Source organism: Miscanthus floridulus, chromosome 4 (genome assembly GCF_019320115.1).
Source record: "Miscanthus floridulus cultivar M001 chromosome 4, ASM1932011v1, whole genome shotgun sequence".
In the NCBI taxonomy this organism is placed as follows: domain Eukaryota; kingdom Viridiplantae; phylum Streptophyta; class Magnoliopsida; order Poales; family Poaceae; genus Miscanthus; species Miscanthus floridulus.
The window spans coordinates 2,669,257-2,687,140 of NC_089583.1; the positions used below are offsets into that span (position 1 = coordinate 2,669,257).

The 17,884-nt window shown below is 42.7% G+C and overlaps 1 protein-coding gene and 1 pseudogene across 4 annotated transcripts in view; one reads left to right on the forward strand and one right to left on the reverse strand.

The window, feature by feature from the left end:
* Positions 1 to 16,784, reverse strand: LOC136549319 (sister chromatid cohesion protein SCC2-like; annotated as a pseudogene).
* The window catches only part of LOC136549329 (uncharacterized), a 15,527-nt gene continuing 14,246 nt past the window's right edge, over positions 16,604 to 17,884 (forward strand). For 3 of the 4 annotated variants that reach the window (XM_066540566.1, XM_066540567.1, XM_066540568.1), the window contains exons 1-2: positions 16,604 to 16,873; positions 16,984 to 17,094. In XM_066540566.1, coding sequence (XP_066396663.1) covers positions 16,604 to 16,873; positions 16,984 to 17,049 — 336 coding nt within the window. In that variant the 3' untranslated portion in view covers positions 17,050 to 17,094. Of the gene's footprint in view, positions 16,874 to 16,983; positions 17,269 to 17,884 lie in introns of those variants that run through there. The other variant, XM_066540565.1, reaches the window with a different exon arrangement.

The window sequence follows — 17,884 nt, forward strand, 5'->3', positions numbered from 1 at the left end:
CTACAGGCAAAGGAATAATTTCATTCCCATTGAATCAGATCAGAAGCCGGAGCACAACCCGTTTGTCAGTTTTGCCAAAGCCCGACGGGAATTACAAACAGGACAGGGGCAGAGCAAGAAAAGGAGTGCTCCAAATCAATGGCATCTAAGTAAAAAGCTATCTTCCTTTCCTTTCTGCTTCTATGTACCCTAAACGACTTTAAACCTAAAACTCAGCCCTAACCCTTCTTGTGTCAGCTGCTATAGGTTTCCCTAGAATGTACAAAAGCACCAAGACCAGTCATCATACTTGGACCCTCTGCCTTGTCACACGGCCGCCCCCACTGAAGTCGAGCATTCTTGGACCCCCAGTCCAGTCGTCATCGTCAGCATCGTCAGAATCGTCACCCCGTGCACCACCACGGGCTTTTGTAACACTCGGGGCAGCCGTTCTCCTGACTCTCGTCGTACTTCTTGGGGTTGGGTTCATCGTACTTCTTGGGGTTGGGCGCTTCCTAGTCTGGACTGAAGGGATGAACACAGCAAAGTCCATGGAATCTTCGCGGAGCGCTGTCTTGAAATCCTGAGCATCATGTCCACCAAACCACATCAGCGTCAACCATGAACAGGGTAGGATATATCTTTCAAATAAAAAAGAGAGTAGTACATGCCAGATACCAAACCATAAACTATACAGCTTTGTCTTGCCAAGGAATCTTAAGTTCACTATTTAGTACCTGGTAAACAGAAGCTACATCCTGCAGGCAGCTCGGCAGACTGATGTTAGTGTTGCCAATATTAAAAGGAACATTCTGCCTGGAGAATGCTTCTCCAGATTTCGGAGGCTCCTTTAGAGAAAATGCCTGTATTAAAACACAAACAGACCATGTCTCATGTAAATGCACCCATAATAGCAGTACCAATCTCCAAATAAAGAGCAAACCATACCTGACAGCGGGCATCATCTAAACTATAAACAACTTTCAAATGTCTCTTCAATTTCAGTAGTAGCTGGAGGGCTGTTGCATCATGGCAATCTCCCTGGCAAAAAAGAAAAAAAAAGTTAGTGAAAATTGTAAGATGAAAAAGGTTTCAGGGCAGCAGCCTCCCTGATGGATCAATTGAAATAATGAACCCTACCACCCAGAACTTCTCTAACATAACACACCTGAACTTTGATCATGTCCACATCCACCTTCACTTTGGCCACGTCTGAAGTACTGCAAGGATTGTTGTCATTCACCCTTTCAGGGACATATCCCACATTATCGTAATATCCACCAGGCTCTTGCATGACAACATGACTCTCTCTTGGCAATGCTGGCACACCCGCCGTATCTTGCGGTTGAGACATAGAAGTCCACCTTTTCAAATTGCCCTCGACTCCTCCAGCTCTAAGGTGAATAACTCGATTTATATCATAGATCAAGTAAAGTGGTTCATCGGAGCATGTGAAAGGCAGGGAGGAAAGAACTTCAGCACAGTATCTGCAATATGTAGACAAAATGACAGTCAATACCTCATCAAAGAATAGAGCATCAACAAGTGTATTTTTACTTAAATTACTTACACAAGAAAGCTAACTGTGCTGCGACTCCGGCTATCAGACTCGAATTTCCGAACTATCGAGTGGACAAATTTGTTTCTGGAATTTCGATTTGAACGGATAAGACGGTATATTCTAGATATGCCAGGTTTGACAAATGCAATTGGATTTGATTTTATGTTTGCTGCCATCTTATGGTTGCTGACTATGAATTCAAAGAATTTAAATGACATTTGTAGTCCATCACCCAAGCGGCTTTCAAAAAATGAAGGGTACCTGCAAACAAATTTGAACTGATCAGATAGTGTTTTATTCCAAATATAATAAAACAAATAAGTATGGGAAGTTGGGCCAACTTACTTTTCATTCATATTCATCAGTAGATGATGAGCCAACTTCGAGTTCCCCTCCAGCGGGTCCATTTCAAGTGCTATAAGGTGAGGAACACAGGTAATAGGGTGAACTAAACCCTGGCGAAGTACAACTTCAACAATCTACAAGAAGAAGAATAGCTTATTTCTATTGTAAAATGATAAGATAAAGCGTGAAATGAAATATAATGCCAGCTTAATTCACCTTAAGTGCACTCTGGCGAACTTGATCATTTGTATCCAAGCACCTATCAAGAATAGAACTCCAATACAATTGGATAATACCACCACATATGTTGGTGTCTCCAGCACCAGCAGCAACAGGCACTTCACTTCCGCCATTTATTTCACACTGTACAGGAGGTTTTGCAGTACTCTCAGCAGTAAGTTGGCTTTCAGCATCTCTGAGATACTCATAGAGGTTTTGAAGTCCTTGAATCTGAGCAGGTGGATTAATTTACTCAATTTTTCAAAAAGAAAATAACTACCAAAAGAAGATGCAATTACAAAATGACATACCTTTAATCTATAATCAACCTCAGAAGATAGTGCTGTCTCTATGAGTTTCAACATATCCTTTTGTAGCATAAATTCAGGCTTCGCAATAAGTATGTATCCCAAAGTCTGAATGTACAAGGGGAAATTGGCATCTTATAGGGAACAGCTCATAAAAAAATAAAATAAAATAAAATTTGCAACCCTGTAACAACCAAAGCAACAGTTATGTAGACAGGTGACTTGCTATGCATTGTCATCTATGCTAGTTCCAGTTGTTATGGGTCTCAAATAAATAATGTCACGAGTTTTAAACCCTAACTCGACTAATCACCATGTACAGATATCTGGAGATTGTAAACAAGATTCAAAAGTGAGCAGCCAGTCACATAGAATCACACCATAAACTACATTGAACACAGCTAGGCACAGATAATCCCATCACCAAGCAGATATTTTATGTCTTAATGAATTACAAGTGGTCACACACACCTGCAAAGCTCGAACCTTCAAGCTGAAGTCATCCCTGAGAAGATATTTTCTCTGGAGCAAGTAGATAATCTTGGGAAAATCAAGCTGATTTTCAGATGTTAGCATCAATTGATAACCATACCGAAGGAGGAGTCCAAGACAAAACAGTGATCGACCCAACAGCTGAGTTCCAGAATGAATACAATCAGCTAAACATAGCAAAGCTGCATGTTTGAAACAGAGAGAGAGATCGCAAGCATACAGAGCTTGGTAGAGAGAGAAGCAGTGATTTTCATGCCCAATACATATACAAAATAAATAATAAATGTCCGTCTACAGTTGTCCTCAATTGCACATAATAGATAAATGGAATAATTATAGGCCTCATAATACAAAAAAAAACTACTATGTGAAAATAAGTTTCATTTTTACCATACATTTGCGTAAGATTGCAGCTCACTCAATGAATAAAAAAATGGAATACCTGACTATCTGAACTAGCTCCAGACAGATGCTTGTAGAAAATATTAACAAGGTTTTCCAGTAATCCTGGACCTCTACCTGCTGACTTGCTCAGAGCACAAAGGCACCTGTAAAAAGGCAAGAGAGAAATAAACAAGAATGTTTCAAGGTAAGTCTGGCAAGAATGCAAGAAGATCAGAGAAAAAAAAACACATGAGCTCAATGATCAATGATAGAATAAACTGATGCTGCTAAAACTGCATCTAGAACTAATGTGCACTAGATCAGCCCCCCACCCCCCACCCCCACCCCCAACAATATAGGAATAATGATTAATATACGAATAAGATATTCAATAACTAACTAGTAACTATGCTCAAATGTTTACAAATGCTCAACATAATGACATAGACACGATAGTCAACACTGCATTAGTTTTCTTTGAAACTTTCCGCAATTTGTTGCTCATTTTTAGCTTTAGATAGAAATATGACAAGCCTATCCCGATAGTGATCAATAACTTATTTCAATCAAAAGAGAAAATATTGTTTTTAGGAACAACTCAGATAAGAAATATGGAAGTTGTTAAGACTTAAGAGAGAGTAGGGAGATGAAATAACAAGTTAAGTGATGCTGCAGAAGCGTACATAAAAAGTATACAAAGAATTTTTTTTAAATCAGAACGACAAATACCATCTAAATTACATCAATAGCATATGAACTCATGAAATGAATTCTCAACTCCAAATAGAACATAGGGAGAAACAATGCTTATCAAACAATAATTACGGAGGGACGGGGGGGGGGGGGGGGGGGGGGGGGGAATGCATTTACTTGATACAAGCATGTACAACTGTCAAATACGAATGGCGAACTATCATATGTTTCAGATCCTTCTCAAGTTCTTCAACAACATTTTGTGGCGGCTTCCTTATGAGTGGAAGAACAGCATCAATCACAAAAATAATACTTTCAAGCAACTGGGCAGCTGATTTATTGTCAACCTGTAGATATAGATGATCAGGAGCAAATGAAATTGTATTGGTAGGGGAGAAATAAATGACAAACTATGATTGATAATCATAGACATTAATGAACTTGCATTCAGTTCCAAATAAGATAGCTCAGATATGTAATTGTGCACAGAACTAACTGAAATTTTTAAATTTACTTTTGCTGTAATTTTGACTGTAGCAGAAAAGTACTATACAAACTCACACTGCACAAATGTTTTAGTTGATCACATGTTATGTGGCTGCTAGGATTAAGAGGAGAGAGTCGAGGGGAGCGACGGCGGCTAGGGCTGCAAGGGCGCTGGGGGAGGCCGGCCGCGGGGCTTCGCCCACGGCCGGCAAGAGAGAAGGGATTTCCTTCTAATCTCTTGCTTGATTATAGATTGATACATCTCCTCTCATTATATAGAGAGGTCTGACTTGGCCCCTAAGCAAGCGACTAATTAACCCTAATGGGCTAAGGCCCAATAGGCCCTTGACTCCTCTAACACTACACCCCACCTGGACATGCAGCTCGTCCTCGAGCTGCAATCTAACGATGACACTAACGATGCCTCCACTAGACACAAACCTAACATAGCTCAGATATGTAATTGTGCACAGAACTAACTGAAATTATTAAATTTACTTTTGCTGTAATTTTGACTGTAGCAGAAAAGTACTATACAAACTCACACTGCACAAATGTTTTAGTTGATCACATCAACAAGAATATAGCTACTTCCCAAAAATAATCAAAACTCTAGCTCTGTTGTTTACAGTATATGTGTAGTCAAAAACCAACCACAAAACACCAGAATTTTCGAACATATAGGCATATAGGTTCAAGTCTACAGCACAATTAGCAGAGGAGCGTGATAAACAGTATGATGTGGTACGAATGTGCAGCAATGAAGCCACAGCATCAATGAAACCCTAGGTTGTCATAAATAAAGCGACAATAATGTCCTTGCCCCTGTTGTGAAGACCAAGTGCGATTTTGTCCTTGTTTTTTTAAGTTTGTGATTTGTGATTTTGCCACCTGCTTTGGGTGAGATTTAATTTTTTATTCATGCACTTTCAGACTTTTAAAATTAATTTTTTTGTCAAAGTTTGCTCAAATTTGAAATGTATGCATATTTTGTCGAGATTTGTCATCAAAATTGTTTTGGTATCTGTCAAATGCTCTAAATGTCAAAATAGGGGCAAAATGACATAGTAATCAAAGTAGTAGGGGCAATTCGTATGAGCCAACTAGTCTTTTAATAGCTGAGTTGACGCCATTAAGTGGACTTAATGGAATAGGGGTAAACGCTACCTTCAGTTCAAAAAAACAGGGGCAAAATCGTAAAGTTAGCAAAATGAGGGTAATAACTGGGATTGAAAACAGGGGCAAGAACACAAGAACCTCTATTCTGATAGGAGATGACAACCTAAACTTCGACTGACGCAAACCATGCTCACCTGAATATTAAGGTATGGTTGTAGTGTCACAACAAACTTAGAAGGATCGGTTACTGGAATGCAGAGTGTGGGATCAACAATACAAAATGCTTGCAAGGCAACAATATAAGGAAGCGCGTGGATTTCCATCTCATTAGCAGCTCCCTCCTCAACCTTCAAGAAAGAGATGTGCGAGAATTAATCTAAAATTATCAATTACACAAGCTATTCACTATCAGATTGGGTCAGAAAGTACCTGCAGTATTCTTTCTAATATGCGTTTGCATATGAATTCACAACGCTTCCGAATTGATGCCACCATGGATGAGTTAATCCCTGCAGCCTTGGTTGACTGAGGGAGGAAGTCAAGAGTCAAGTTACGTTTTATGATGGTAATCAGGGGTTGGTGATTGGGCATCTTCCTCAACATGTCAACAATTTGCTCAGTCTTTTTAGCTATCTCCATTGGAACTGAACTTCCATCAGCAACCAAGTGCTTATGACTCCCAGTTGGTTCTTCAAACCATAGTTCATAAAATGTTTTACATACAAGATCCTACAGAAGTAATGAAGATAGTTTAAGTTAACTCAATTGGTGATCGAAAGCAACATAAATATTGCAGGCCCAACAATGTTGCATGTTCTTCTGTAATCTGTAATATCATAAAGTATGCTTGGTGTTATCCATTATGGCATCAAGGAGAAACCACAAAAACGATTGACCAGACTAATAGTGTGCCTTCAAGATTGGTGCCATAAATTATTTCATGTGTACGGAGATTACGTATGGCTAAATAGGGGGGGAAAAAAGCAGAAAGATGTGCATTAACAACTTCCTCTTTCCTTTTGTGTTATCTAAATTTTCCAGATGAGGATGTTTTGTTATTTGGAAAAGCAAAAGATGCAAGGGAGTTCCCAATTAACATGTAAATATTTTAAGTAACTACACTATCTTCACTAACGCATGAGAGCAAATATTTAAGCACACACACACACCTAAGAATCAACCTATTTACAAAATAAAATTGAAACAATAAGCAATGAAAGAAAACAAAACATTTGCAATCACATATGAATCTGCTAAGACAATATATTTTCATGACATCAGTCAATTGTTTTTCATATCAGGCTATCAGCTCACCTGTACACTGGACTCCTCATCATTAACACGAGAAATTATCTCCACAAAGGCATGAGTTGTGTCCGTGTTCGGATTTGAAGCACAAAGATCCCTTATAATTTTGATTGCACGCTTGCGAACGCTGACTCCAGTGTCCTTTATTCGCTCAGCAACTTTTTCTATATACTGTGATGGGAAGATGCATAGTAAACCATATCGATGCCCACAAATATGTCATAAGGTAACTTGATATGTCATATGTCTACTGACCTTCAGGCCCACATCAGGATGTGAAGCAATATGCCTCCCAACAAGTTCAAGGGCAGCTTCACGAACAGAAATAGCCGAATCACAAAACCTCCCTTCAACAGCATATTGGACACGTTTGTCACCCAAGACCTCAGGGTCAGCTTCAACTATACTGCTGACCTACAGAGAAGTTAAGTCCTCGATACTGATGAATGATGTCTAAATGAGAAAGATGCAAAACATATAGTTTCATGGGTTACACAAATACTTTCATAGGTTACACATATACTCACCGCACGTAAGGCTTTTGCTCTTATTACAGGAGAATTTTCTCTCAAGCTAGCCTGAAAAGCATTGGGAATTAACTCTAGAACATATAGATTAAACTGAAGTATCTGGAAGCAACCACATACCAAAAGAAGGGCAAGAATTTTATCAAAACCCCTACAAAATGAGTTCTTCTGACCAAGTGCCAAGCAAATTTTCTTTGCTGAATCTCTGGAAATTGCCAGACCATTGCCAGAATCTCGCAGAATCTCCTTGGATTTTAATCTAGCGAGATAGTAGATGATCTCCTGAGAATGTTGGTCCTCTTTGTTCCAGATGCACAGATAGAACCTGCATACAGAATGGTTATAATTCTCCAAAGACACTTGCACAACGAAACATTCCATGCAACATACCATCGAGTAAACAGGTTCCCATCATCTTGTGGACCAGCTTCTTGGAGATAACTCAGTAGTATTTGTCGAACAATATCCACTGGTGGCACCTCAGTTGGTTTAGCAGATTTCTTACTAGCAGAGGCAGCAGCTTTTTTGCCATTTTCTTTAATTTGTGACTGGCAGTATGACTGTAGCACATTGAGCTGTTGTTTGCAAAAACACAAGGGGCAGACACTATCATGCTGTAAGTTATCCTGACTACCAGCCCCCATACAATCTGAATGGAAACATCTTCCGCATTCATTACAGGCTACATTTATACCTCTTCCACCAAGACAAACACAGCACTTGTTTTTCAAGATTTTTGAGCCATCACTACCTGCATCAGTGAGATCTTGCAATATCCAAAGCTTCTCCTCACTACAGATGACAGAATCACGCTTCAATCTTGATGCAATACCACCAAGAAGATCAATAGCAAAGCACCGAGCATTAGTGTCCTTAGATTTCAATCCAGCATTCTGAAGCAGCAACACACAGAGAACCTGTACACATATAAAATAGTATTTGAGGGCCATGCAAAACACTTAACAAAGTAATTAAACCAGTAATATTAAGGGTGTGATTGCTTAGATGGCCCAGCGTGGCCTGAAGGTGGATCGTAACCATGCTGAGCATGACCAGCCTGTGGGCAGCATGCAAGCAGGCTTGTTTGGTTTGCTTGCTTCACTCGGGCCATGGTGGATTGGGTAGTTGATTGGTTGCTTGCATGTGGGCCAGGTTTAGCTACCAATTACCTACCTACACTTGCAGGCTGCACCGCGCCAATCAGGCCCCTAGGAAACGGATTTCAATCTAGTTTCCGCGGAGCCAGGCCCATATACGCCTCATGCACCCTCCCCCACCCACCCACCCATCCACCAATGGCCTCCCCCGGCCAACCAAACATCCCAACCCTGCATCACAGGTAGCCAGGCTGGGCTGGATTCACCCAACCAATCATGCCCTAAGTTTCAAGAATCAGTAATACTAATGCCAGCTCATGCCTATATTTAAGGTCACAGATATAGCAACAGCACTGCTGAGCAAAATTACCTCAAGAATAGAAGCAGCAGCTGGATACTCTGGCAAATTTAGTATCGTTAGGAAATCCTGAACAAGATTATCTATTATTCCTTTGGTTTCCGACATATCTTGAGATTTAGCAGCAGTAAAACGTTGAAGGACATCAGTCCAAAAACGGCAACAAGCCTCTGTTGCCACTTCATGGCATTTAATTGGATAATAATCAGCATCACCAGAGGCATCAGCGATAGTGGTCCAATCAACTGTTCCTTTTAAGCTATCCGGAACAATTGCACTAAACTGAACCAGGTGAACTAACAGTGCTGTTATCATCTGGATTTGCTTTTGGTCTTCATCTGCTAGATGGTAGGTTCTAACAGGCATTTTTGGAAAACTGCAACTTGCGAAGAAGGTGAAGTGTTTCATCGACCAAGTAACTCCTGTGCTGTGTGTATGATGAAAACACCTGTGCAAGGATTTGAATGTGAGCAAATTCTTTGAAAACTGAATGTGCAGAAAAAAGATTGAGCAAATACGCAGAAAATTACCGTACAAATCACCCCAATCGCTTTCAATTGTAATAGCTCCATATTATCCACCAAGAATGTAGTAAAGCATGTTTTCGCTAACTGCAGAATACAACTATCTGACAAGCGTACTGTTGTGAGCAGTTCCTTAAGAAAGCCCAATATCAAGCATAGTTTCTGCACAGCAGAATAGACAGAAGCAGAAACTCTGACACAGAAAAAGAAAATAGAATACTATTAGTGCCTGGTAGTGCCCCATTACAAACCAGAAACAACAAAATATTTTAAGTGCATTGATCATGTACCTGTTTGAAGATTTCCTGCATGCTCAAATTAGTAGCAGTACGTCTCCTTTTGCTAACTTGTCCATTTTCCAAATCATCTTCATCATCATCTCCTAGTTGCACCAAAGAGAAGATACATATATGAAATGTGATTAAGTGATTCCAAAAGGCAAGTTTAGTCATCACTAGTGATCATCATAGCTACTCCCTCCGTCCTGAAATATAAGGGTAGGTTTGTCCTAAGTCAAACTATCCTGAGTTTGACCAAGTTTATAGAGAAGAGTTCTGGCAGTCTACATATCAAAGAGGTAAACTATGAAACTGCATTTAAATAGGTTACAAAAGGAACTTGGCGCTCTCTAGGTGGTGACCCTCTGCCTAGAGCCCAGGCGCGCCTAGTTGAGCCTAGGCGTTTTCTAGGCGTTAGCATATACACACATATATGTTTAAAAAAGAGAAGGAAATAAGAGATAAGTAGACTTTATTGAAGAGAAAGCCCCGTTGTGCACCGACAAAGCAGGCCAAAAGAAGCCCAACAGCAGTATTTTCAGCCCAAGTCCAACTCATTCATATATATAGTGTGTAACCCTAACAGCCAATGCTTCTCTCCCATCCCCAGCCGCCAGTCGCTGCTCATCCGCCTATCTTCCTGACACTTCTCTTCTCTCGCCCGATGCTTCCCTCCCGAAGTCCCAAACTCCCGCTGCTTCTCTCCCGAAGTCCCGCCCGATGGTTCTCCTGCCTCCGACGGTGGCAGCTCTTCACCTCGCCATTCCTTCACCTCCCCCATGACGATGCTGGCTTGCTCCCGTCCCACTGCTGCTGCCTGCTGCATCTCGTCTTCTTCCTCCTCCCCCACCGGCGACCTCTGCCCGACGTCCCTTCCTCCCCCAACACCACCCAACGTCTGCGTCACCCGCAGCACGTCCCTGCCTTAGGTGGATCTGCGTGCATACCGCCGCCGATGGGCTGACGCCGCCTAGGGTACCGCCTACACCCCCCACCCCCACCCCCAGGCAAGGCAGTATCCCTCCGCCCAGTGCAGAGGTGTGCCTAGCCGAACGAGGAAGAGCACCTTTTTGAACATTGGCATTTAATAATATTTCTAATGAGGCTAATTTGATGTCGTAAATATTATTTTCCTTTTCGATAAACTTTTTCATACTTAGGACAACTCGAAATCTCTTACCGCTTGTGACCGGAAGGTCCCGGGTTCGAGTCGCGGTCTCCTCGCATTGCACAGGCGAGGGTAAGGCTTGCCACTAACACCCTTCCCCAGACCCCGCACAGACGGGAGCACTCTATACTGGGTACGCCCTTTTTTAGGACAACTCGAAATCTCTTTTATCTCAGGACAGAGGGAGTAGCACTAAATTATTGCAGAAAGGTTGGTTGGGCTCAAGCATAGTAAAAGCTTGTCACTCATGAAATGCTAAGGTACAAAAAGGCATATCAAACATAGAAAACAGAGAATTGCATGTAACCAACTTATAAAGGAATGTGGCTCGACAATCATGAAAAGCCAAAGACAGAAATATCAGTTTAGCAATGCATGGCTGGCGTACAATTCACAAAGAGCCTGCAATGTGGTGCAAGGGTGGAAAGGCTTAACGGAGCTTAGGGGCTCTGATCCTAGTTTGTGATTTTTCTACCCGCTCTGCGGTGTCCATGTTTCAACTGTTTGTTTGTGTACAAGTGTACCCTGTCGAGTGGTTATGATCTACCCATGTACTTATGTTTTTTTTGTTACTCAAATAATGCAATGATATGCAGCTGTCCTACATATTCAAGGGAAAAAAAGAAATATCAGCATGTACTTTGATATTACCATTGTTTGCAACATTTTCAGCTGGTTTGTAGAGAGCTCGGAAGGTTGGGTTACTTGCTGCCATACAATCTGTGATCTGATGCCTTGAGAAATCAATAATTCGCTCAATAAGCTGTTTTTCAGGGGGGCAAAGAAGGAAAGAGTCAGCAACCATAATAATACCATTTCACAACAAGCTGAGAAAGGAATTCACTGTGAGCATACTTCTTCTCGATACAGTTGCTTTGGCATATCATGGTGGGTCATAATTGCCAACGCAGCATGACTGGACTCCAAAGCAGAGAAAACCAGAGGTTCAGCATCAACGGCATCAGACTGAAGGTATCCAAGCACTTGTTAGTTGCTAAGTTATAACATGCAAGAAATTTACTAAATCATATCTGAAACAGAATAAGATCAAATTAAATGCAAATTTGAAAAATGTAAACTGCTATGATATGGTAAGTAACTCACATTTTCCTTCACATCTATCGATAAACCTTGAGAACATCGAATCTGACGGTCAATCACATCTAATAACCTTGTAACTGTATCCATAGGAACCTCATGCAATATCCTTTTGGATCGAACAGATGTAATTTCATTCACAAGAACCTTAACATCATTAAGTGGGATTGACAACCAGTCACCGCCATCTCCATCGTCCGGAATTTCGGCTTTTCCACAGAAATCCTCCACCACCTCACAGAAGTTAGCAATAACTTCTAAAAAGCATAATTATAACCAGAGTCAGTAGAAATTGAAAAAATAAATAAAGGGAAGCTACATGAGCAGGATATACAAATCAATAGAAACAAACCTTGACTATTAGGAATGCTGGGGACAGAACTTGAAACAGAATTGTTAATTTCTTTCTTCCTTACTTTTGGCTTCTTTGAAGCAACTGAATCCAGGGGTTAGTTCATTCTAGCAACAGAAAGCCCCTTAGCACAAGGAAAGGAACTGACATCAATAAGAAACTGGTGGTATCTAACTTACATGAAAACGCTCTCTATGTGAGCCAATTTCATCCTGAGGAAATGCAGATTCATTTCGTGCTTTGCTCGTATTGGGTGTAAGATGCTCAAAGTGCTTCTCACGTTCTTGATTTTGATATCCTGGGCCTCCAAATGGACCTGAAAAACTTGACCAACTGTAATAAATAAATTACATATGGCAAGATAAAAAAAAGTCTTACAAAATCAAAAGCATTTGCAGCTCCATAGAAATGCTTTGCTATCATCAAACAGAAGCTGTTTTGACTCGTATTATTTAAACATGAAAAATTATTACCCCATCAATAATGTTACTAGACCATAGGACTAGCAGACAGAGTCAGATACTCAACTAGCAAGCACACTACCACAATGGTTTTGAGTTTGATAGCTTGGCATTATAAAAAATAAGGATAGAGAGCAGCAATAACAAGTCTGCACAATATTGCCAAGATACAAAATGCCAAATGAGCAAATTTCCATTACCTTCTAGTCTGATAGAAGGAATTGAATTAAGTATTTAAGTTAGAAATATATTATACATCCTACAAAATTGGAAATCTGAATATTAAGAAGGTCATGAACTTGTTGTTTCCACAAAAAAAATATAGGCCACAACATAAAGCAAGTAATGAGAAGATTACATGCATTTAATATTGCATACACATAATGGTTGCACCCACAAACCGCAAGGCTACAACAGAGCTGTTCCAAACTTCCAATTGTACCAACTACCAACTAGAGCTTGATGTGTTCCTATAAACAGCACGCATATGATGCAGTACAGCCAAGGGGTTGTATATAAAGCAAATTAACAGTACCAGCTGATCGTTGGTACAGTGCAATTTGCGTTGGTGGATGCAGTAATAGAAGGAACAACTCGTTTTAAAATAGGATGTATAGATTACGGGAAAGTAACAATTTAGTCCTTCTAACTTCACTAGTGGTTAGATTGGCCCTACTTGTCTATTGTAGCTTGGTCTCTTATGTGCAATTTGTTGCTTACTGATGATCCGATAGATGATACATTAGCAAGGCATGCCAATTTTTTGACAGCTGAACCAATGTTTCGGGAATCAGGACAGGGACTTGTGGGATAAAAAGGAAACTTTAGACAGTCCAGTCCCCATCAAATAGTCATACATAGCATGGAGCTCTTACAGAGAAAATTCGCATCCAATTAGGCAGCGAAAGGACTACAAACATTCAAGCATCCCATATTTGAGAAACAAGCATGCTGAGATAGATCAAAAGAACTGCTAAAGAAAGAGAAGCTCAGGTAGTTGGATGACAAGGTGTAAGGTTTGTTTAAAAAAATGAAGCAAAAAAACTGAGCTTCGTTGTTGGAAAGCCATTGCGACATAATAATTAGGGCAAAATTTACTTACCGCTTATTCTAACTTAGCCTTAATGACACTGCACACAAGCCATCGAGCCAGGTGCTGGCATCAACCACCATTCAAAGCTTTTAAATGCTTCAGAACAGTGAAACATAGTGAGAGAAAAAAAGTAACGCAAGCATTGAAGCATTGGCTATGGCACGAGTGTACCATGGAGAGCGCCCCCCCCCCCCCCCCCCCCCAAATCACACACCCACACACAAAAAAAAAACTCAGGTAGTCCAGCACATCCAGCAGCCCATGTAACGTATGAGTGGCACAGCCAACCCAGGCCCACCCCTGATCGTGAGTAAAGGAACCAGCTGACAAAAACAAAACAAAAAACGTTTGATCAAAGTAGGGGGGCCAAATTTGTCAACACCATTAAATAAATATCCTTTAGTTCACCGGGAAAAAAAAATCCCGTGTTGTATAGCGCAGTAAGGAATAAATGATCATCCGGTGCATTTTTTTGCTGTGTGGTCTTCTAGTGGTACATCACTAATGCTATATATGGGGTAAATGCACATGGAACGGACAAAAATAAGTTTTAAGCACTAAAAGTTACCTATTGATGCACCTAATGACAGAAAATGAACTATTGGGCATTTGATTAGTACCGTTCAGTAAAATGTAAACGACGACCTCATTCTGAACATGAACAATTCCAGGACATGAGAGTACATAGGTGGTTGAGTGCCATCTGCGGCTGTGAGTTGTGACTGTAGTACTGTACACTAAAACTAAGCTGGAATTTGCAACTTGATTTACAATATTAGAACCATCTATATTAGAATAATCCACTGAACCCTGTTTCTCTGAACCAACCAAGTAAGACACCAGAGTCCGCGACAGTGCAAGTCGGAATCGATACGTGTCAAATCCAGGTAACCCAGGTCATTTCCTGAACTAATGATGGACACACATTTATGGCCTAGGAAACGCCCATGAGGTATGTTTTACCATGAACTACACAAGTGCTCACTGTTTTGCTGTGCATCATATTTAACGATCGTCATGTCCTCCATCCCAGTCCGTGGAACTAGAAACGCCTCAGTGCTACTACACAAACGCCGGCAACGCAAAAGGGCACAGCAGCAGCGAGAAAATCCTGTAAGCGCCACCTCACTCGACAATCATCATACAATAATTGCAGGGATTGGCACAAGTTCAAAAGCCAACTACTTGGGGGCATTTAATCTGTGAGTTATGTGGTGCACAGGTCATCTCCGTGCACTAGGACATCGAAAGCTGAGGAACATAAGTAAAACTGCCTTCCCCGCCCCCGCCGTAAACACAATGATACACAGCACAACGACATAGTTCGACAGGTGAGCATTGGAATAGCAATTTCGTGGTACCAGACTACATGGCACGAGAATCTGCTTGTCGAAACACCATAAGCAAATGAAACCTTTCAAACAGCAGCAAGCCAGACACACACACATCAAACCATCAGGGAGGCAGTGCTAAGCAGCAGCAGCAGCAGCAGCAGGATACAGCAACTTAAGAAATGTTCAGTCCATGGCAGGCCATTGCAAATCTAGTCATACATACAGCAGCAGCAGTAGCTGGGAACTAGACAGGCTACAATGTTCACTCCAATGAGCAGGAAGCAGCTAGCTAGTAGTACAGTACCTAGTAGCTAGGTTGGCTGGGGCTGGGACTAACCCAAGGGAGGCTCAATTTGCAGAGCGTTTACCTTGCGAAGAAGGCCCGGGCGCCTTGACCTTGAAGGCGTCGGGGTTGTGCTTGAGCACCTCCCTCCAGAGCCAGGAGCACCGGCTGGGATCCACGTCGACGTTGTCCTCCGGGGTGAAGCCCCTGCGGAAGGAAAGACGGAGGGTGGAGTTAGCAGCGAGGGGAATGAGGAGGCGAGGAAGGGAAGGGGAAGGGAACTCGCTCACAGGTGGGAGACGTCGGTGTCGGCGAGGATGCGGGCGATGTCGGCGGCCTGCATGATCATGTCGGGGCGGTCGGGCGCGGCGAGGGGCTCGTCGTCGCGGAGCGCGTCGAAGCCGAGCTCGCGCGGGAGGGTGGGGAGCGGCAGCGACGGCAGGACCTCGGAGTGGACGGTGTTGGGCAGGCGGCACGCCCGCTCGAAGCCCGCCCGGCGCCCGCTCCCGCCCCCGCCGGCGCTGGCGCCGGGGTCCATGGGCGAAACCCTAGGTGCGGGGGGGAGGAGGAGGGCTCCAATCCGCAGCGGAATTCGCTCGTTGGGGTTGGGGAGGTGGAGGACGGCTTTGATTCGGCTCGATTTGGTTTGATTTGATTTCAGTTTCAGTTTCAATTTCAAGTGGAGGTGGTGGGGATGAATGGGGACTGCGGAGAAGTACAGTACTGATGCTGCTACGGAGAAGAGAAGAGAAGGGAAGAGGCGCCCAGATCCCCTCCTTGCGAGGGAAGGAGGAGAGCGACGGGCCGACGGAACTGCTAGTGGACCGTGATTTGGGCTGGGCCTGGGGACGGTGCCTGAGATGCGCACCACAGCCCACAACACCAAACCATAAACGCCTACTAGGGTTTTTCTTTCTACACCCAACTGGCATACTTGCCGCCGCGGCGCCTTGCCAAATCGCCACCCTTCACTTTCTTCACATGGCGCCGCTGCCGCCGCGGTGCCTCCCCCATCCCCTCCACCGCCAGTCCCTTCCGTCCTCATGGACCTGGTAAAGCTTGGCACTGCAGCTCTCAAAGCGCGCAGGCGACGGCACCTCCCAACGGCTGGCGGCCGCGGCCGCGCGGGCTTGGAGATGCGGGAAGCTCTCAGCGTCGAGGCCTCCTACCCCGCCGCCGCCGACTTCACCGCCGTCGAGTTCATCAGCCCCGGCATTCTCCTTCTCCAGCCCCTCATGGAAGCTTGCAACTGCCCCACCAACGTCTTCAACCGCAAAGGCCCCTCCGTTTTCTTCCTCTACACCTACAAGGCTTCCTGCCCCGCCTACGTCTTCGTCCTCCAAGGCCCCGCCTACGTCTTCGTCCTCCAAGGCCCCGCTGCTGATTTCTTCCACCAAGCCTACAAGGTAGATCCCCCGCTGCCGCTATTCATTTTTTTCTCGATCACGCAAAAGGCCGCTCTCTATCTCTCCATGTTGTTCAGTTCAGTTCATCGGTGCTATCCTGTATGTTCCAGAGAGCAGGGGTACAGAGGAGTGGGGATAGGCATCGCGCTGCGCTCGACTCACCTTGCAACACGTAGATTCACTACTCTTCCGGCCTGGCTTCCACCACTTTCTAAACTAAGGTAATCTAAGAATAGTTAGGCTACTGCCATAAGAAATCTGTTTTAGTTCGGCTCAATGTGCCAACAACGTGGAAAGTCGCTGATATAAGTAGATATAGTAATTTGTAACTAAACTTGACATCAACCATCAAAACTGTTTTTTTGGCAGGCCATAATACCATTGAGTGGTTTAAAGTATTTCTGTGCCTAATCCTTCAGCGTCTGTTCGTGCACATCAAAAATTAAAATGAATATTGCACAAGAAAAAAAATTCTGAATGTGCCCATAAATCTGAGTTTAGTTATTCTTTCTTATTTTATTTCATGCATAAGAATGGTAAGGCCTTATCTGAACCTGCTAAGATCTTACTCATAGGATATACTTATAAAGTACATAGACTCGGATCATCATGAGACACAAATAAACAAAAATGCATCAATATTGTCCTTAGAAAATTCTGACAACAATGATAAGGACATTTAGAATACCTAGGATTCTAAAGGACATTGTCTTAGGCTTTTAGATATGGCAACATGAAACACGTAATGTACTTAAATCCGTCAGCAAGATTTTTTCCTTAGTAATAGCAACATGTAGCATTCTTTTTCCCCCGTAGGTTCACTGTTTTCCGATTTGCTACTGCCGTTATGATCAAGCAGACAGCTGACCCAAGGTTTGGGTTCTCATTCTTGAGTACTTAAAGCTTCACCATAACCCATTCCCCGATGCTCCTTTAGATGGCTCCTATACCAACCAACTCTCAACTGATCATTTCAGACAGATGCAACGTGATGTGGTTATGTTGGTGGCA